We start from the raw sequence: 21,553 nt of genomic DNA, 5'->3' as shown, positions 1-21,553 counted from the left end.
GAGAACTGAGCACGAAATTTTTATAGAAACACTATATACATATGAGTAAATCACCATAAAAATTGCATTGCAAGAGAAGGCTTCAAACAGTAGATAAGAAAAAGATAAAAACAACTAATATATATGCACTAGGAACACAAATCAAATTTTTCAGCAAAAACCTGCAACTAAAGCCTAACATATTATGGTTCTACTGCCTAGAGCTCTTCAAGAGGATTCCAAAACATCAAGATTTGCTATTTTACGAATTTCCTATGAATTGATATTGAATTTCAAAGTTCACTGAAAATCATCACAAAGAAGTCCCTAGAGCACTATTCATCTGTGTCTTGAGCTATTCAAATAACACCCTGAAGTTTCTTTTCTTTCAACCCGAGGTCCCTGGGTCAAGGGGAAGAAGAACAGGGAAGGGGGCCGGCCGAAATCCGGCGATGTGGGTTGCCGGCGGCGAGGGGAAGGAGGCCAGGGAGCTAGAGGGATCCAAGGCGCACCTCTTGGTGCTTGGAATCGAGGCTAGGGTGGTCGGAGAGGGGGTGTCGACGGTGAGCAGCGGCTTGCGGGGCTCGGAGCACGGCGGCGGGGCGACTCCAGTGGCGAATAGGCGAGGGAAAAGGGTTGGGGAGCTGCGCGAGGTCGATGTGGTGCTTGCTAGGGGGTCAGAGCGGGCGGAGGAGCGGCGGTGAGGCGGCTCCGCGGCGGGGGTGAGCTCGCCGGGGTTCTGTGGGTGCCGGCGGCGGCGTTCCGTGGCGTGGGAGCAAGGAGAGAGCAAAAGGAGGAGAGGAATAGGTTGCTGGGGTCTTTGAGGTGCTCGGGCGCGCGCTAGAAGGGGTCCTGGAGCTCTGCCCGGGGCTATCCACGGCGGCATCGCGGTGGCGGCCATGCGGGCGGCTCTGCGCTCGGCGGGGGCGCGTGGCAGAGCAAGGAAGCTCCAGCGCGAGGAAGGGAGGGCGGCGGAAGCAGCAGGGTGACGCGTGGAAGCCAGCGCGATGCAGAACGCGGGCGGGCGGCCTCTCCACGGCGCCGGCGATACTGCACAGCGGCGGCGACAGAGAGAAACAGAGGAGAGGAGCTGGAGGTGGAAGAAAGGGCTGTTTTGCAATTTCCAAAAATTCCAGGGGCCAAACTGTAAACAAGCAATAACTTTTAAACCAGGGCTCAAATGCAAAAGTGCCCAACATGAAAGTTGTTCAGTTTTTCAAGATCTACAACTTTGATGTTGTGCAAAAAATTATTTGATCAAAGGATAGAGAGCTAAATTTGAAAACATAGAAGGGAATTTGAATTTAAAGGAATTTGTCTTTTTCAATGAAATTTCATTTCAATCTTGGGCTGATTTGAAAAGTTCCCTGCCACGTAATGATTACACCACATTTTGCAAAAACACCCTCCACAAAAGCTATAATTGCACACCCAATTCAAATATAACTGCAGAAAGTACCTTGCATAAAATCATAATTACACATATACCCTTTTATAATTACAAAAAGATCCCTTTTTAAGTAAACTAAGCACAAGATGCATACAACGAGTGCAATTTGATTGTGCAAACACCTAGGGTGTTACAGCCTTCCCCCCTAAAAAGGAATCTCGCCCCGAGATTACAGGAAGACTAAGAATGGAAAGGTTTGATACCTGGATTTGTTCTAAGAAAGTCGGGAAAGTTTCTTTGGAGAAAATTTTCAGTCTCCCAAGTAGCTTCTTCCTCGGTATGATGATTCCACTGAATCTTGTACATTTTAACTTTCTCTCTTCTAGTACTTCTTTCTTTGGTGTCAAGAATCTTGATTGGATACTCCGTATAAGATAGATCGGATTCAATCTCGATATCTTGTGGTTCAAGGATCTCAGTAGGTACCCTGGTGCACTTCCGGAGTTGTGATACATGGAAGACATCATGAATGGCGGCCAACTGAGAAGGAAGACGAAGTCGGTAGGCAACTAGTCCACAAGTTTTGATAATTTCAAATGGTCCGATGTATCGGGGTGCTAGTTTCCCTTTTACGCCAAAGAGTTGAACACCTCTAGTAGGAGACACTCGCAAATATACGAAATCCCCTACCTCGAATTGTAAAGGATCTCTTCTTTTGTCTGCATAACTTTTCTGTCTTGATTGGGCTGCTTTGAGATTAGTCTGGATAACTTTGACTTTCTCCTCTGCCTCAGAGACTAAATCTGGCCCAAAGATTTTGCGTTCTCCAGCTTGTGACCAACTCAAAGGAGTTCGACACCTTCGTCCGTATAACGCTTCAAATGGTGCCATTTGCAAGCTGGATTGATAACTGTTATTATACGAGAATTCTGCCAGTGCTAGGCATTTGTCCCAGCTCTTGCCATATTGAATAGCACATGCCCTCAACATGTCTTCAAGGATTTGATTGATCCGCTCCGTTTGCCCATCAGTTTGTGGATGGTAAGCTGAACTACGAATCAATTTTGTTCCAAGTGATTCTTGCAATTGCTCCCAGAAACGTGCAATAAACTGAGCCCCACGATCAGAAATGATCGTCTTTGGAATTCCATGCAAACGAACAATTTGATCGAGATAAATCTCTGCATACCTCTTGGCAGAATAAGTTGTATGCACTGGAATAAAATGAGCGGTCTTGGTGAGTCTATCAACGATTACCCAAATAGAATCATGCTTCTGAGAAGTGTTGGGTAAACCGACAATAAAATCCATACTGATGTCCTCCCATTTCCAGGACGGAATGGGTAAAGGTTGGAGAGTACCAGCTACTTTCAAGTGACTAGCCTTAACTCTTTGACAGACATCACACTCAGAAACATATCTGGCGATCTCTCTTTTCATTCGAGTCCACCAGAAATTTTGTTTAAGGTCTTGGTACATCTTTGTACTACCCGGATGAATCGAAAACTTCGATAGATGGGCTTCGTCAAGAATTTGCTTTCTAAGTTGATGATCTTTGGGTACAACAAGTCGAGATTCAAACCATAAAACTCCTCGATGATCCACTCGGAAACATTTGTACTTTGCTTCACCTTGGGATAACTTTTTTCTTGATGACCTTGATACCCTCATCATGTAATTGTGCCATGATGATGCTATCATGAAGTGTAGGCTCAATAGATATATGGTTCAAACTTCCTTGAGGTACCATTTCTAAGTTCAACTTCATCATTTCTTGGCATAGAGTTTCATTGAATGGCTCTACAGATAGACAATGGCATTGTGACTTGCGGCTGAGTGCATCCGCAACCACATTAGCCTTTCCTGGATGATAGTGCACTTCTAGATCATAATCCTTTATCAACTCTAGCCAACGCCTCTGTCTCATGTTGAGATCAGCTTGGGTGAAGATATATTTGAGACTCTTATGGTCAGTGTAAATATTACAATGAGTTCCCATAAGATGATGTCTCCAAAGCTTGAGGGCGTGTATAACAACTGCTAACTCCAGATCATGTGTTGGATAATTGTCCTCATGATTCCGGAGAGCTCTTGATGCATAAGCAATAACTCGGTTTTCTTGCATAAGCACACAACCAAGTCCCGTACCAGAAGCATCGCAATAGACATCAAAAGGTTTGGTACTGTCCGGTGTAGCCAATACTGGAGCAGTAGTGAGTCGAGCTTTGAGAGTTTGAAAGGCTTCTTCACATTTGTCACTCCAAACAAACTTCACTCCCTTCTTCAATAACTCCGTCATAGGCTTGGCTATTCTGGAGAAATCAGGGATGAATCGACGATAGTATCCAGCTAAACTAAGAAAACTGCGAATTTGATGAACTGAAGTTGGAGATTCCCAATCCATCACTTCTTGTACTTTAGTTGGATCAACAGATATACCATCACTGGAGATAGTGTGGCCTAAGAATTTCACACTGTCCAACCAAAATTCACACTTGGAGAATTTGGCATAAAGATGATGATCTCGTAATCGTTGAAGAACGATACGCAAATGCTCAGCATGATCTTCTTCATTCTTGGAGTAGATCAAAATATCGTCAATGAATACTACGACGAATTTATCCAGCTCCGGCATAAAGACTGAATTCATCAAATACATGAAATATGCTGGGGCGTTGGTAAGACCAAAAGACATAACCAGATATTCATAAAGTCCATATCTGGTTGAGAAAGCAGTCTTTGGAATATCACAAGGCCTGATCTTTATTTGGTGGTAGCCAGAACGAAGATCGATCTTAGAGAAAACCTTGGCTCCAGCTAACTGATCAAATAGGATATCAATGCGGGGAAGAGGATACTTATTTTTAATAGTGACCGCATTGAGTGGTCGATAATCAACACATAGCCTCAAGCTGTTGTCTTTCTTCTTCACAAACAGGGCTGGACATCCCCAGGGTGAAGAACTTGGACGTATAAAGCCCTTGTCAAGAAGATCTTGGAGTTGGACTTTCAATTCTGCTAACTCATTTGGAGGCATTCGATACGACCTCTTAGAAATAGGGGCGGTACCGGGTTGAAGTTCAATAACAAACTCGATATCTCTATCAGGGGGCATTCCAGGCAAATCATCTGAAAATACATCCGCATACTCCCACACAACAGGGATATCTTCAAGTTTAATTTCTTTTGTAACATAGGCACAAGAGTTGAAGCACTCTCGTTGTGGTAGATAGAGTATGGTGGCTCCTTGGTACGGTGAATTTATCTCGATAGCTCGGGAAGAGATATCTAACATTACTTTATGTTTAGTCATCCAATCCATACCCAAAATAACATCCATGCCCTCTAAATTCAACAAAATCAAGTCTGTCTTTATCACTTTACTACCCAACTTAAGGGTACATGTGTAGTGATTTGATTGGAAGCTATGTTCCCACCAGGAGTTGTTATCATAAAAGACCCCTTAGTATGGCAAAAGTCCAATCCTAATCTTGCTCCAAATTTGGCACTTATAAAACTATGCGTTGCACCAGAATCAAATAATATGACTGCGGGTTTATTGTGGATAGAGAAAGTACCCGTCATAACTGGTGCTCCTTCTGGAAGGTCTGCGAGAGTGGTGAAGTTAACTCGCCCTTGCCGGACTTGCACCATTTGCCTCTTGCCCTTGCCCTTGTTGTTGTTCTGGTTGGAGTTTTGCCCTGGATTATTCCTTCTGGGCTGCGGGCAATTCTTGGCAAAGTGAGATGTACTGCCGCAGTTGAAGCATCGATTATTACCATTCCCACTATTGAATTGTGGGGCATTTGGCCTTGGGCTAGATTGCTGCTGCTGCTGTTGCTGTTGCTGCTGCTGAGGCACTGGAGGTCTGAATCCTCCTTGCTGCTGAGGTGGTTTAAACACAAGTCTGCCCACTGGGGCATTTCCCTGTGGAGGTCTGGGTGGAGTATTTTGCACCAGACGATACCTCGGTGGCTGGGCACTCGAGGGTCCTGTGGGTGCCTTCCGCTTCTTCTCAGCACGATGGGCAGTGATGCAGTCCTCTTGAGTGATGGCCAGGTTAACCAGCTCATTGTAAGTGTTGGGCTGAACAAGGTTCAGGCGATCCTTGAGCTTGGTAGTGAGGCCACGAAGAAAACGGTCACGTTTCTTGGCATCTGTATCAGCATGATGACCCGCATATTGGCACAGGTGATTGAAAGTCTGTGCATATTGAAGAGCAGTGTGGGTTCCTTGATTTAGAGCCAAGAATTCATTCAACTTTCTCTCTATCAGTCCCTCAGGAATATGATGTGATCTGAAGGCAGTTCGAAATTCCTCCCAAGAGATGACATGCTCAGCAGGCTGCATCTCACAATAATGATCCCACCATATACGTGCAAGACCACGAAGTTGTTGGGCGGCAAAGTGGGCCTTGTTGGCATCAGCACACGGTACCGCTAACAGAGCAAACTTGGAATTGATAGTACGGAGCCACGCATCAGCATCTAGGGGGTCATCAGCTCGGCTGAAGAGTGGAGGTTGGGTACCAAAGAACTCCTGGTAACCCGCGGGTTGAGCATCCCGACCTCCATGATATTGGCGGGGCTGATTTTGTTGCCCTTGGACCAATTGACGAAGCAGCTCAGTCTGCATGGCCATCAACTCGTGCAGATTCGACGGTGGTGGCGGTGGCTGCTGAGATCCACTGCCACTCTCACGGCCGAAGCCTTCAGGCGTTCCACGAGTTTGACCAACCATCTGTAATTATGGAAGACATCCATTAGATACATTTCTCTTGCTCCCAAAATCAATGGTAAATGCAGTGATCAAACAGTGGATATCAAAATAAAATCAGCAGAATTTAACTAAATGCGGTGTAGCACAATATGCTCAACACATATTTGTACAACCCATAAAACTCAGAATTGGTCAACTGTTAGATGGCTTCATGCTCCATCGTATTGATACTCAATGCTGAGAGTAAAAGGGTAAAGAAGCTAATCTAGCAATTCACTCTTCTCCGTTCTGTGCTACGCTGCTAAACAACAGAGATCATAGAAGTGATTGGACTAAAATATAGTCTCATAGATTCAACAGTCTAAAATTTGATGAGCATACATGCCACAAAATTTGCAACATTTTAGTATTCATCAAACAGCGTGGAAATGCACAAATGAAGAGATTTGGCAAGCAGGAAGATCATAATTTCCAAACTGGTAGTCGCTACTCATATTACATCCAAAGTAGCCTTTCTCATACAACTTAGCATCATACATCCTTACCACATATAATACAACAAGTGGTACTCCTCCCTAGGGCTATTTTACATCATCTTCTCTATGTACAAATGCTACAATAAGAGAAAACACAACTATCTAGGACAAGTCTAAGACGCCTAGAAGTCGTCGAGATTGCCCACAGAAGAGGCACTGCCGGAAGAAGAGTCGTCCGGCTGAGGGTTAGGCTCAGCAAGTGCGTGCTCCGAATCCAAGTCAAAAACTCCCTCAATCTCCTCTGGGTCCTCTTCTGCTGCTGCAGGCGCGACTGGAACATCTAGTTGCTCCTGGAGCACACCAATATGGGCTAAAGCATCAGCCCAATCTGCTTGAAGCTCATTCACCTGCCCCTGTAGAAATCCAATAACTGTGTTGCGCTGCTCTATCTCAGCACCATGCTCTAAAGCCTGATGCTCAAACTGTGCAATGGCCTGATCCCTACCAGCAACGGCATCCTGAAGTCCCTGGATCTGAGTATCCCTCAAATGAAGACCTCGCTGGAAGGACTGGGCTAAGTCTAGCACCTGCTCCATATGTCGCTGCTGAAGTATCTGGTAGTGAGACTGTGCATTCATATATCTGACTACTGCCTAAATAGTCTCCACAGCTACATCTCCAATTAAGTGCCCAAAGTGTGTGTGTCACACCCGGTTTTAAGAAGAAAACCGAATGCATAGCTATATGTATGCCAGGATCAAGTTTCATACATATAGAGACATCATAAGTGAATAATCAGTAACAGTATCACGTAAAAGAGTAAATAAAACAATTAAAAGACTATCAGAGTTATACAGCTTATTCTGGAAACGGAGGCTTCAAACTTCACAGGCAATCGACTGGGGGTTGCGTACGCCTAGAACTCAGCAACATCTTCAAAATCTTTATACACCTTCTCCTTCTGAGCAGCAGTAAGCAAGGGTGAGTACACTTATGGTTGGTACTCAGCAAGGCCACAAGAAATAACCAGAATGTGATTTAAATCCATCTTTAAGTTTATTAATCATGTGAGGGTCCAAGCCACTCTTGACCGTGAGCACGGCTAACCGGTTAGTTTTAACTCTGCAGAGGTTGTACACTTTCACCACAATTCGCGTAAAAGTTCCGAAGAACTTTGAACCCAACCACGCAATGTGCTAGCTAGGCACAATACCACACTTCCGAGGTGTGACTGCATAGGGACGCTACGAGGCCTTTACAAAGAATCCCTATATGTATGTGTTGGTCCCTGCCGTGCGGTCCCTCAGAAGACGCAGCTTCCTTCACCCGCTCCACAACACAAACTCATAACCACCAAGCGGAACAACCCCAACACAACATACAGTTCATCTAATTACTCAGCCAAGACCAGAGCCCATTAGTATTGTGGTTGTACTGTTTTCTTGGGTGGTTCTCCATGTTCCAATTAAATCATAGTACTCTTGTAAATAAAGCATAGATAGAAGTATGGTTAGGGTCACTTGCCTTTCTCCAACGAAAAGCTACTCTTACTGCTCTTCAGCTTTTGCTCACTTGTAATTCTTGATCTTCAATCTTCGAACAACGATCCTTCTACTCGGAACAATCATCGGGCAAACATACAAAGCAAACAACAAGATACCTCTAAGAACAATACACCAAAATAAAGAAAGGCTTTAAAAGAACGTACTAAAGGATAGGGCTCACTGCTATGGTTATGGGAGCGCAAGAAACGCGGAAAACGGAACTAAAACGGCGATTCTATGGGATAAACGATGCTTCAGGGATCTAGTCGCGATTAACTATTGAGTTAAGAGCTAACAGAAAAGATTTGTAAGACACAACAAAGTGTGCTCACAGAGGATAAAAAGTTACAAAGCTATTGCACACGTCACAAGGATCACGTGAGCGCAAGAATCGCTGAAAACGGAGTTGAAACGTGAAAGATATGGCTAAAACAAGATTCTAGGGACTTGTTTGCAAAAAGATTCAACAAATTTGATTTGAATTTAAACTCCACGAATTCAAATTCAAATCAAACCACAAGAAAATAAAACAATGCAAAGCGGCATGAGTGCAAACAAACAACCTCATTTAGACTTAGAAAAACAACTAATTTTTATTCTTACTAAATTCCCTGTGAAGAAAATAAATGTTGAGAAAATTTTAGAATTATGAGAAAATTGTTGTTTTGTTTTTTTTAATTTTAATCACATCCTGAAATTCAAAAATTTCAGGGTGTGACAGTGTGGCCCTGAAGAGCCACTCTGCATTACCAGCACTGACCGCTGGAAACAAACCAATTGGATACGCAGCTACCTCCTCAGGATGGTGCTCACATAAAGTAGTAATAGCTCTGAGGGCTGCCGTCTCAAAAGCATCAACCAAACGATATCCCACCACCTCAATATCAATAGGTGGCCAATCCAAGGTGGGGTGCTGAGGAATGGTCATGGTAACTCTGTTCTTCTGAATCCCATCCTCAGAAAACTGGCGTCCCGTGTACTGGGGTGGATCTGGGTAGTGAAAGATACGAAGTGAATCCCAAAGAATCCTCGGAAAACCCTCCCAGTACAGACAGTCGGTATGAGCATTTCCCTCCTCATCCCAATACATCTGAGGACAAGCCGCCATCTGAATCAAAAAGGATTCAAATGTGAGTAATGTGATTATCTCAAGACTTCTCAAATAAAGCTTTAAGAAGACTGCGGTAAAGCAAATGTGATCCTAATTCAAAAGATGACATGGTTCCAAACTCAGAAAATAACAAACCACAATCGGTACTGGTTCATCATTTGAGATTCTAAGGAATGAAGAGATCCTATTAACAACATGGGGCTTAGGATGAAGGCATGACCCAAAACCCTATTTTTCATCCAAGGAAACCAAAGCATTTAACAAGCATGCTACTAAAATCAAAATTTAACTCACTCATGATTTAAGCACACTAACACTTATCTATGAGGATTCATACTAGAAATTCCTTACAAAGCTTAGGTAACAACTTCAAACACTAAGAACCAATTCAAACATCAACTAGATATGCATGCACGTCCTGACCGTCCTCACAAGATAAACAATTGCCAACTATTGTTGGGCTTACGTGGTTAGCACGGTGGCATACATAAATACGGCTCTCCCTATATAGCTAGTCGATACATTCTAACCATTCTTAACTTATCGGATCGCGGTTAGTGTACCTGCAGAAGATTGACAGAACATATATATATATCCAATGAACCTTTCATGCCAGCACTCATGAAAGCGTCCCCAAACATTACCGCTCACTATAGAAGCGGCAGCCATACAATTTCCGCCGTATGGCCAACGTTAACATACGCTACTCAGAAGCGTATTCACAAGTTCCTTTACTCCCAATATAGTCGACCAAGATCGATATATTGGCAGCAGCTCAAGTAGGCCACTGCTTGAGCGCAGCGTTCGGTTCGCATCGCCGACGGGAAGGTCAGACTCCCTCAGCTGACTGAGCACATTTTACTTCCAATATAGTCAACTAATAGTCGGTATATTGGAAGCACCTCAAGTAAGCCACTGCTTGAGGGCAGCGTTCGGCTCGCATCACCGACGGGAAGGTCAGACTCCCTCAGCTGACTGAGGATCCTTACCTTCTTACCTCAACGTAGGTGCGTCGTTACAAGAATTAAGAGTTGCTTGTGAGCATGGTTTGACAAAAAGTAAAGTGCTGGAAGTCAGATACATAAACCATACATAAATAACCACCTAGTAATTCCCATAAATTCCCTAGGACTTTACATTCTATGCACAACCCTTAACGAATCCAACGTAGTTTTTCGAAATACCTTGTTGTTCCAATTTTATATGGAAAACGATTTTTAAGGTTCCAACACCTCTGGTGTATGCTTGCAGCTCGGATACCAGCTGTGGCAGAACCACCTGAATTATCCCGGCTCAAGTGCGCAGGCCATCACCATAAAGGCAACACCGGGTCAAACGCACTTCAAACGGAACAATCCTTGGTCTGTCGGGTAACGTCCCGATACAACCACCGGTTCTCGGATCGAACAAGCATACCCCGCACGAAGGCGAGTCCAGAGATATTACAACCACAAGTTTTACATCACAGGCATAAAAGTTATTACAAACCAGTTCTAAAGTATTATTACAAGACCAACCTTAGTAAACAGTTATACAAGCCATAACTTAAGTTCAGAGTTTAGACAGCGGAAGATAAAACACGATGGCTACAACACGTCGCAAAAGGATACCAGGCTAGCCCAAGCATGGTATCACTCGTCATAGTCATTGCCGGTCGCAGACATATCCCACTCTACGGACTAGCCAGGAGGCAACGAGCAAGGGTAGGTCAAGCTAGCGATTTGCTCCTCAAAACTCATACCTGAAAAGGTTTTCAACAGCAAGACTGAGTATTCTAATACTCAGCAAGACTTAACCGTCAACAGGTCTAAGTAGCCCACTATAGCTAGACTATGCAGGGTTTGTGAGGCTCTGGTTTTCCTTTTGCTGAAAAGCAATAAAGAGTAGGTCCTTATTTTTAAGTTTTAGCTTTCAAGATTCTAGTTGATTTGACCATTCTATGTAAGCAACTACTATCCAAACATGGTAGAAAACTAAGCAAACAACAAGATTGATAAATAATATTGTTGCTCTTATTACTCTGTGTGGCACAGGGATCAAGCAGTCTCATATCATCGTGAGAGGCGGACGATTCTGAATCGAAATTCAACCTTGCAAGGATAAACCTAGCACACACGTCTGGAACACCGTCGGGTCGTTCCCAAACAACCGTTGACCTTTCTTTCCGGCTTGTGGATAGGGTCACTCTCCCCGACTACAGGGCTCCAAGGTCCACCCTTCTACGAGGTCCACCCTTGTCCCTAGAAGTCGCAGTGTTGATCAACAATACATTTAAAAACCTATCTCTAAAGAGAGAGTGAAAGGTATATCCACTCCCCGGTCCAATCGGCTACTAGGCTTGCCGCGTACTATATTTACGGCATGTGGCTAGTACTTTCATAAACTTAACCACCGCTACCACACACCACGACCTTAGCAAGTTCATCAACACACACGGGGTCTCACCAAAGATCATGATTATCGAACACGACCCCGTCCGTTGTCCTTATATTGATACAGAAAGTAAACAAGCAAATCCTATAAAGCTCGCGAGTGACAGGCAATCACTCGACTTTTACCGGTCCTACAAGCTTAGCAAGTAATCGAACTCAGGTCTAGTGTTCAGTACATAGGTTCCTAGGATCATGCATCTTGGGTTTCAATTCAAATCCTAAGAACTTTAAATGCACAAGTAAATAATACAGTAAATGATAGTAATTTAAAATATGGGTTATGTCTGGGGCTTGCCTTCTCGGTAGTCGCTAGCTAACACAGCCTGGGGTTCTTCCGAACTTTGGTTCGGGGCTTCAGTTAGTTCAGCTGCGTTCACTTGGACTTCTGGATCACCTCCGTCAGACTCCGGGATCAACTCGTACGTCCCGTCCGTCAACGTAGTCGTATCTATATGGAATGCAAAAGGTGACATAATTATAAACATACTCCTGTCATGGTAAAGTTGTAGGCTAACAACGGGCAAACAAGCATAACACATGGGCAATCGTTTATAGAGTAGTTAACTAACAAACCTAACTACACAAGGCATCATGATCAACAGCACAAATGATGTTGACTACTCCATAAACAAGTGGGGGTGGTTTTCTATAACAAACAAAACATGGTTTGCTAATAAATTAAACACTCAGAGCATAACCAGTAATAAATTCTGCCAAAATTACACTAAACAGAATATGAACAAAGTAATCTACCCTGTAAAAATCATGCCATAACATCTAACCATTTAATCAAAACAAATCAATCATTCAGACAGCACATAGAACAAACTTGAATTATACAGGTCAAACTAGAACAAAGCAGAAGCTCAACATTTAACAGGAGATCTACACAGAAATGAACTAGCTACTGTGAATTTTCATGATTTTATCTACACAGAAATAATTATGAGAAAATAAACAAAACAGAACAACAGATTAGCAAGATTCATTTTTAGATCCTGTTATAGTCAAAACAGAACAACTGAGGCTCAAACTTCCTGGACAAGCTAAGCTACTCAAGAAGAACATGCAGAAATATTTTCATGATTTATTACGAAAATAAACTAATTACCATAATTAAAGTCTATTAAACAAGGATTAAATCAAAAAAATAGCTATACATGAGAACTGAGCACGAATTTTTATGCAAACACTATATACATATGATTAAATCACCATAAAAATTTCATTGCAAGATCAGGCTTCAAACAGTAGATAAGAAAAAGATAAAAACAACTAATATATATGCACTAGGAACACAAATCAAATTTTTCAGCAAAAACTTGCAACTAAAGCCTAACATATTATGGTTCTACTGCCTAGAGCTCTTCAAGAGGATTCCAAAACATCAAGATTTGCTATTTTACGAATTTCCTATGAATTGATATTGAATTTCAAAATTCACTGAAAATCATCACAAAGAAGTCCCTAGAGCACTATTCATCTGTGTCTTGAGCTATTCAAATAACACCCTGAAGTTTCTTTTCTTTCAACCCGAGGTCCCTGGGTCAAGGGGAAGAAGAACAGGGAAGGGGGCCGGCCGAAATCCGGCGATGTGGGTTGCCGGCGGCGAGGGGAAGGAGGCCAGGGAGCTAGAGGGATCCAAGGCGCACCTCTTGGTGCTTGGAATCGAGGCTAGGGTGGTCGGAGAGGGGGTGTCGATGGTGAGCGGCGGCTTGCGGGGCTCGGAGCACGGCGGCGGGGCGACTCCGGTGGCGAATAGGCGAGGGAAAAGGGTTGGGGAGCTGCGCGAGGTCGATGCGGTGCTTGCTAGGGGGTCAGAGCGGGCGGAGGAGCGGCGGTGAGGCGGCTCCGCGGCGGGGGTGAGCTCGCCGGGGTTCTGTGGGTGGCGGCGGCGGCGTTCCGTGGCGTGGGAGCAAGGAGAGAGCAAAAGGAGGAGAGGAATAGGTTGCTGGGGTCTTTGAGGTGCTCGGGCGCGCGCTAGAAGGGGTCCTGGAGCTCTGCCTGGGGCTATCCACGGCGGCATCGCGGTGGCGGCCATGCGGGCGGCTCTGCGCTCGGCGGGGGCGCGTGGCAGAGCAAGGAAGCTCCAGCGCGAGGAAGGGAGGGCGGCGGAAGCAGCAGGGCGACGCGTGGAAGCCAGCGCGACGCAGAACGCGGGCGGGCGGCCTCTCCACGGCGCCGGCGATACTGCACAGCGGCGGCGACAGAGAGAAACAGAGGAGAGGAGCTGGAGGTGGAAGAAAGGGCTGTTTTGCAATTTCCAAAAATTCCAGGGGCCAAACTGTAAACAAGCAATAACTTTTAAACCAGGGCTCAAATGTAAAAGTGCCCAACATGAAAGTTGTTCAGTTTTTCAAGATCTACAACTTTGATGTTGTGCAAAAATTTATTTGATCAAAGGATAGAGAGCTAAATTTGAAAACATAGAAGGGAATTTGAATTTAAAGGAATTTGTCTTTTTCAATGAAATTTCATTTCAATCTTGGGCTGATTTGAAAAGTTCCCTGCCATGTAATGATTACACCACATTTTGCAAAAACACCCTCCACAAAAGCTATAATTGCACACCCAATTCAAATATAACTGCAGAAAGTACCTTGCATAAAATCATAATTACACATATACCCTTTTATAATTACAAAAAGATCCCTTTTTAAGTAAACTAAGCACAAGATGCATACAAAGAGTGCAATTTGATTGTGCAAACACCTAGGGTGTTACAGTACTAGACAGGCTTGGTCTGGCCAGGCTAAGAATCCTAACCAGGCTGCAACCAGACACACCCATAACCTCTTACGAGTTACAACAACAATGTTGACTCCACCGAAAGACCACTCTTTCTCCTTCTAGAGTACGTGGTCTTTATTCTCAAATCTTGCAAACGACTTCGAAATCAAAAGTAACAGTTGTGAATTGTAATACAGAGAAACACATGCTTGGTGTTGAAGCTTCAAGCAGTTACCAGCCCCATTTTCTGTTCCGACTAACCAGACGGATCTGCAAAGGAGCAAGCCTCAGAGTCAGTTGTCCGTGCTCATCATGACAATCCTTGTGTAAAGTACACAAAAAAACATATCATATTATTTTTACAGAAAAAACCACATCATACATCATATTATTTTTACCTAAGTTTCACTTCAGATATGCCTCCTTAATTCCGTGCAGCTTTGCAGCCACTTCCTGCATGCCCATGCGCCCATTTGGGGATGCCTTAGTGCAGTGAAGTCCAATGTTTATCACTGAAAGTAAACACTCCAAGCTCTTTTCCTTCATGGACGCTGAAGTTTCTCGTGAGAAATCTTGCTGCTCTTCTAGTAGTTCAGGATCTACAATCCGTAATATCCTGTCAGGAAAGTTTGTTTCAACAAATTTCACAATGTTCAGTTCATCATCGAACATATTGTCAGTTGGCCTCTTCCGCAAAAATATTTCGAGTAGCACAATCCCAAAGCTATAAACATCCCCAGCAGTTGAAGCTCCACCACCTGCAGCATATTCTGTGGATAGAAAACAAGAATGTTTAGTCCAAAGTTAAGTAGAGGAACCATGAAGCGTTATGACAATTAGCACTACCTGGTGCAACATATCCTATTGTTCCCCGTATAGCAACTGAAGAAGTTGACATCGAGTCACCTAATGGTGATGCTATTGAATCAATTTTGAACCTTGCAAGACCAAAGTCTCCGACACGTGCTGTCATGTTGTCATCCAAAAGAATGTTGCTAGGCTTCAGATCACAGTGGACAATAGTTCCTTGGTTGTTATGGTGGAGGTATTCTAATGCATCTGCAACATCCACCACAATGCTTAACCTTTGGGCAAACTTAATGTGGCTCGGAGATGAAGTGTTTGCTTCATCTCGATTCAAGCTGTACAGTAATGCGTGTAAGTCACCTCGTGGCATGAACTCATAGACCAAGGCTTTGAAATCATTTCCCTTATAATCAATAGTGGAGCATGCGGTTAGGATGGGGACTAGATTGCGATGCCGCACATTTCTCAGAGCATTACATTCTGCGATGAAGCTCTTATGTGCTCCCTTTGTCTCCAGGCTAAAATGTTTGATAGCAACCATAGTTGTACCTTGGAACAAGTTCAAGAATACCTTCCTTTTCCTATTAAATTGGATGCAGAGAACCCCTCCGTTGCCCTCGCAAGATCACTGTAAGAGACTTTGGGAAATTTACTTTCAAATGAGGGCAAAGAGATAGATACCCTGTTTTGCTTTTGCCTAAATAGCAATATACCAAATATGATCATAGCAAGTGACACCATGCTGCCAATGGGATCGATACTTTCAGCGCAAGATATTTCTTATGCCCGGAGGAACTCAGTGGCATCACAGAACATGCGAGTAGGTGGAACTCTGATGCCCCACCACAAAGCCCTGGGTTTCCATCAATTCGCGCAGCAGTTGCATTCTGAAATATTCCTTTGGTTGGGACCTCACCCTTAAGGTGGTTGAATGACAAATCCACTTGTTCAAATAGTTGTAGGTTGCCAAGAGACATTGGTATTGACCCGGTCAAGTTATTTTGAGATAAATTGAGAACTTTTAGGCTTCTTATGTTGCCTAATGATGTGGGGATGCTTCCGCTGAAAAGATTCCAGTCCAGCTTGATTTCTTCCAAACTTTCACAATTACCCAGAGTTTTAGGAATATCTCCATATAGCTTATTGGATGAAAGATTTAAATAAATCAATTGCCTGGCATTGCCTACTTCTGTAGGAACTTGTCCATCTAGCTTGTTAAAAGCCAAATCAAGTTGCTGAATTGTTGGAATTGTGAAGATCTCCATCGGTACTATACCATGAAGAAGATTGTTGGAAATGCTCAATATTTCAAGAAGTCCAAGGTTCCTGAAACTTGAAGGTATTTGTCCATCAAACTGGTTCGAGTCTAGATAGAGCTGTGATAGTTGAGACATATTTGAAAGGGATGATGGAATAGGTCCTGAAAACTTGTTTCTTGCTAAGTCTATTCCTTGCAAGTTTTTTAGAGTTCCAAGCCATTCAGGAACCATTCCAGTAAATTGGTTTTTTTCCAATCCTAAAACTATTAGGTTGGGTAGGTTTTCTATGCCTGTAGGGAAACCACCAGACAATTGGTTATTTCCCAAGTATAAACGCTGAAGCTGAACAGACAGGTTGGCAGGTTGCCTAATGAGCTAGGTACCTGCCCTTTTAGTTGATTAAACGCCAGTGACAAAGCTTGTAGCTTAGTGCAGTTGGCTAAGTTATTTAAAAACTCCCAGTCTTGCTTGCTATTTGCTTTTAGTTTATTCAACTCAAGATTCAACATGGACAGTTGAGTAAGTTTACCAAACAAGCTAGGTACTACCCCTGTAAAATTATTGGCTGATATGTCAATTGCATTAAGATTTGAAGCGTTACTCAAAGTAGGTGGGATGCACCCTTGAAAGTAGTTTCCAGCTAAAGTAAGCGATTGGAGATTGGGTAGAGAGCTACCTAGATCACTTGGTACCTCACTGCTTAAATGATTCCCGGTAAGTCCCAAGGCAATAAGAGTAGAAATATTCAAGATGGCTTGTGGAAACCTACCTGACAACTGATTGCGACTAACAAGCAGAGTTTGCAGGCTAGGGAACTTTGCAAACTCATTCGGAATGTTTCCCTTGATATTATTAAACATGCAATTAAACGTTAATAGTGTTGTGATATTTGAAATAGAAGAAGGGATGGTTCCAGTGAGATCATTACGTGCAAGGTTCAGCTCTTGAAGACGAGGAGGCAAACCAGGAAACTGCCCAACTAGATTGTTGCCATTCAGCCACAGAGCCTTGAGATTGGAGCAATTTCCAAAATTAGGCATGATTCCTTCTAGCGTGTTATTACTCATGTAGAGTCTTTGCAGATGATGCAAGTGGCCAAGGGATTGAGGTATTTGTCCAGTGAATCTATTGTTAGATAGAGACAGATTTGTGAGGAATGTTAGGTTTCCGAGCGAAGGAGAGATTGGACCTAGCAAACCTTGTGAAAGTGATCGGGTGCTCTAGCCTAAGAGGGGGGAGGGGGTGAATTAGGCACTAATAAAAACTTAGACCTATGGCTTCAACTAAAACATGCTATCAATATGTGCAACTAGGTTGTTCTAGTGTAAAACCCCTATCCCAAAAGAGTTTAGCAACCTATAGCCTTTCCTATCAAGAAACTATTCTATGAAAGTAAAGGCATACAAATTACTAGAATGAAATGCGGAAGCTTAAAGAGCGGGATAGGAGATAGCAAACTCTTGACGCGGGTGTTTATCCCGTGGTTCGGTTAGCCACAAAGGCACACCTACATCCACGTTGTTGTAGCACTCACTAAGAGTATTGCTACTCGGCCACCAAGTCTCTTCCGTGAACACAATCACGGTCACCTTGGCCCCGGGTTCCACTAAGGAGCTTCTCCACAAAGGATGGGGGTCTCCACGTCCCCCGCACAAAGGTGTCGTCGCCGCTCCACACCAAGTCGGAGGGTCGATGACGTTGCCGGCGAGCTTCACGCTCCAAGGTGCCGGCGCACCAAGCTCTTGTTTTGGTTCGCTAAAGAACCACAGCACAAAGGCTTAAGGCCTTGCAATCTCACTCACTAAGAGCTAATCCTTTACACAACACTCTCAAAGTGTGCTAAGGGCTAAGGATATGATCTTGATGCTTTTGTATGGCTTGGAGATGTTCTTGGGTGTGTGTGGGATGTCCAGCAACTCCAACAATCTTCAAATGGCCGGGGTGAGGCGTATATATAGGCCACCAAGTCTTGTAGCCGTTGCTCCAACGGTTAGCTGAAAATCTGCGTACCACCGGAAGAACCGATGCTTCTTGGCGGGGTAGCGTCGGTTCATCCGGTCACTCATAACACGAAGTAGCCGTTGGACTCCTGACGGCTGACGCAGAGACCACCGGTTGAACCGATGCTTTGCACCGATGCCTCACCGGTTCAACCGGTGCTGAAGGAATCTTCTCCTGGACGCTGACGTCATTACACCGGTGGTATGCACCGATGCCCCATCGGTTGAACCGGTGCTGAAGACACTTCTCCTGGGCACCTGACATCGTCTCTGGTACAAAGGACGGCCAATGCACCGATACCCCTTTTTGACCCGTCGGTTCAACCGGTGCCTATAGGCTGACTTGGCTTCGACTCCCTTCTGCACCAAAGTACCATGGCGTCGGTTCTTCCGACTACCATCGGATGCTCCGATGCCCATGGCGTCGGTTCTTCCGGTGCTACTGACCGAAGAGCTTTCAGGGAGCTGCCCTGAGACCCGCGAGGGGCGGCTCCCCCTCGACCCCCGTCCGCTAACCGGGTAGCGGAACCCCTGTAGGGGCGGCCCTTTGGGCCTTGCTACGCCTACCTTCTCTTTCTCTTTGTCATCACTTGAACCTAAAAGCTTGAGAATGATCATCTTAACAATCATATTAGTCCAAGTGTTGTGTTGTCATTCGATCACCAAAATCACTCGAAATGGCATAAATGGTGCCATATTCGTTACACCTTGACTTGTAAGATCAAGAGAGACAACACGTAGTGGACTCTTCGTTGTGCACAAGACGCCTTCCCAATGGCAATAGTGTGTGCTCTCATTCCAGGATATCAAGGCCCGCTGTGGATCAAGAATGATTGCCTTCTTGAAATCAAGCAGTGAAAGCCGATCTGTTTCGTTTCCACTTGCGAAGCTACAGGTAACAGCATGCCCACTGCAAGCTATGAGCACCAACAGGAACTGAACGGTTGCTGCAACCCTCATGGTTATTTCCTTGAACTTGAGATCTTGATTTCCTGAAAACATGAAAAGAAAGTGAACTTTAGATGGACTATATATATAGAACGAATGTTAGCAGATATTCAGACTTGTGTCATGGAAGTACCTTGTCGACTTTGTTGAATTTTACTCAGTGTTTTCTTTCCTCAGGAGAATTGCTTTTGTTCATTCAGCAACAAAGTGGAAATTAAATTCCAGCCACTACAGGGTGGCTATTATTTAAGTTGTTACTAACTGAACTGGCTTGCAGATATGTATATGTAAGCTTTATTCCAAATCCTGCAACATAGATTCAGTTAGTTATTCTGTATATTTGTACATGCTTCCCGATTCTGCTGCTAACTGAAATTTCTAAAGGAAATGGTAAAAAACTAAACCCGGACAAAATCTGTAATACGTTAGTGTCATACATGTTATTTATTTGGAAAATTGTCATTGTTATACTCTTAACAACTGTTCGGATGCGTACGTAAAATCAGAAATAGTATATGATAGAAGGTGCGCAATATATATCATGAACAGAGTAATAGGTTCTAGATGATATTGTAGATAAGCAAGATAAGATGACAACAAAACCTGTAATTTCCAAATGGAGAAAGGCTCGGTAAAGCCAACTCGCAACTCTGATGACGGATTCAATGTCTAGAATTAAGCTTTCTTTGGCATGGACATATCACATAGGCTCTTTGTTTTGTCTTCCTATATGCTCCTTTGTTTTCATTACTTGGTTCTGTTAACTTCACTATTTATGTTTTGCACACTAATATTTTTTTATTTGTGCACTTGTAATGAATGGGAGTCATGCATTTGCCACAGAAGGAACAATATTAACATTGGGGGTATACTTTTATCTTTTACTCCCTCCATCCCAAAAAACAAGTCATTCTAGGATTCAAAAATTGTCCCAAAAAACAAGTCATCCTATCCTATTTAGAAAGTGCATGTGCATCCAAGAATCAATTAGTGCCAAATATGGATAGTAAATAGAGGCAAACATGGTCATTTTACATTCTTGTTTATTTGTCATGGAATTCCTAGGATGACTTGTTTCTTGTGATGGAGGGAGTACTATTCAAGGAAATACACCTGCTGTGTATTCAAGGAAGAGAGTATACTTTTTGAACTTTAACCACTAATATAGAAAGCATTAGATAAATTGACAAATAAATTGACCAATACAAGATTGATGCTCTTAGATTCATCATGAAAAAAAATACTTCCATAACTATTTGGCTACAGTAGGTAGGCGATGTTGCTCATCAACACGATATCTGGGGCCATTATTTCTGCTATGGCACGGTTGGAATCGGCTGTATAGGTGTATGCAGTTTCCGGAGTAATAAGAGAGGTTAAAGCAAGATGACGAGAACAGTAGGATGAACACGAGCGTGATGCTTACTGGCTTTTGTGTCCGGTGGTGAAGCCTGAACTGCCGGCGGTCGACGGTGTGAGGAGGCAGAGGCATCTATGTCCGACTGATCGACAGGATTGGACAGCAAAATACAACGTTCGAGCTAACAATGTGCTTGCCACAGCGACGCTCCTTTGGCTGATTTATAGCGTTATAAGCAGCCATGAACTGATTAGAATATGGTCCTTGCTTGATGGTAGTTATGCCGTCATTATTCTCCGCAATTTTTGATCCTGACTTCATCGTCGACCAAACAAGTCTAGAGCCATTTGGAATTATTGTCCTTAAATCTCTCTCTCTCTCTCTCTCTCTCTCTCTCTCTCTCTCTCTCTCTCTCTCTCTGTCTTAATTATCTTCTATATACAAAAGCATAATTCGGTTTGCTCTGACAAGCCCAGCTAACTTGCTTGCAGGAGGGTGCATCCTTCCAAAATATAAATCGAAAATAGTAAGATACTACCAATATCTTTAGGAATTTTTAAATAATTTGCTACGTTTGGGTGAATATGTAGCATTTGTTATTACCATCCAAATCCGTTGCCCTTTCACACATCCTCGCTCTCTTGTGTTTCTCTCCCTGACTTCTTGCGATGTCCATCTACTCGTGCTCCTATACCTTCCTCCCAACCCATGGTGCTCTCATATGTGCCGTCCCATCTCGATTTGCTACTCCTGCTGCTGACTGGCACCTTGGCTAGCTGGCCTTCCTCATTGACAAAA

General features: G+C 43.6%; 1 protein-coding gene and 1 pseudogene across 1 annotated transcript; both read right to left on the bottom strand.

Annotated features, from left to right (window-relative positions):
* Positions 1-14,381: 14,381 nt before the first annotated feature.
* On the bottom strand, positions 14,382-16,071 carry LOC120643790 (annotated as a pseudogene).
* A 515-nt stretch (positions 16,072-16,586) lies between these two features.
* LOC120643789 (LRR receptor-like serine/threonine-protein kinase EFR) lies at positions 16,587-20,866 on the bottom strand. Its single transcript, XM_039920258.1, has 4 exons — positions 20,822-20,866; positions 19,529-19,701; positions 19,155-19,439; positions 16,587-17,645 (listed from the first exon to the last, which is right to left on the bottom strand). The coding sequence occupies exons 3-4, from the start codon at positions 19,405-19,407 to the stop codon at positions 16,732-16,734; spliced, it is 1,167 nt and encodes a 388-aa protein (XP_039776192.1). The 5' UTR covers positions 19,408-19,439; positions 19,529-19,701; positions 20,822-20,866; the 3' UTR covers positions 16,587-16,731.
* Between the last annotated feature and the right edge of the window lie 687 nt (positions 20,867-21,553).

Source organism: Panicum virgatum, chromosome 8K, assembly GCF_016808335.1.
Source record: "Panicum virgatum strain AP13 chromosome 8K, P.virgatum_v5, whole genome shotgun sequence".
In the NCBI taxonomy this organism is placed as follows: Eukaryota; Viridiplantae; Streptophyta; class Magnoliopsida; order Poales; family Poaceae; genus Panicum; species Panicum virgatum.
Note: the sequence above shows the minus strand (reverse complement) of the source record. Positions and strands in the feature narration are given on the sequence as shown.

What these genes read in the sequence shown, in the direction of transcription:
- LOC120643789 (XM_039920258.1), bottom strand. Translation starts at nt 19,407, where the DNA reads ATGAGGGTTGCAGCAACCGTTCAGTTCCTGTTGGTGCTCATAGCTTGC. An exon ending in TCTTGATCTTACAAGTCAAG is followed by an intron (nt 17,646 to 19,154) that starts GTGTAACGAATA and finishes CACTTTCACAAG; the next exon opens with GTTTGCTAGGTCCAATCTCT.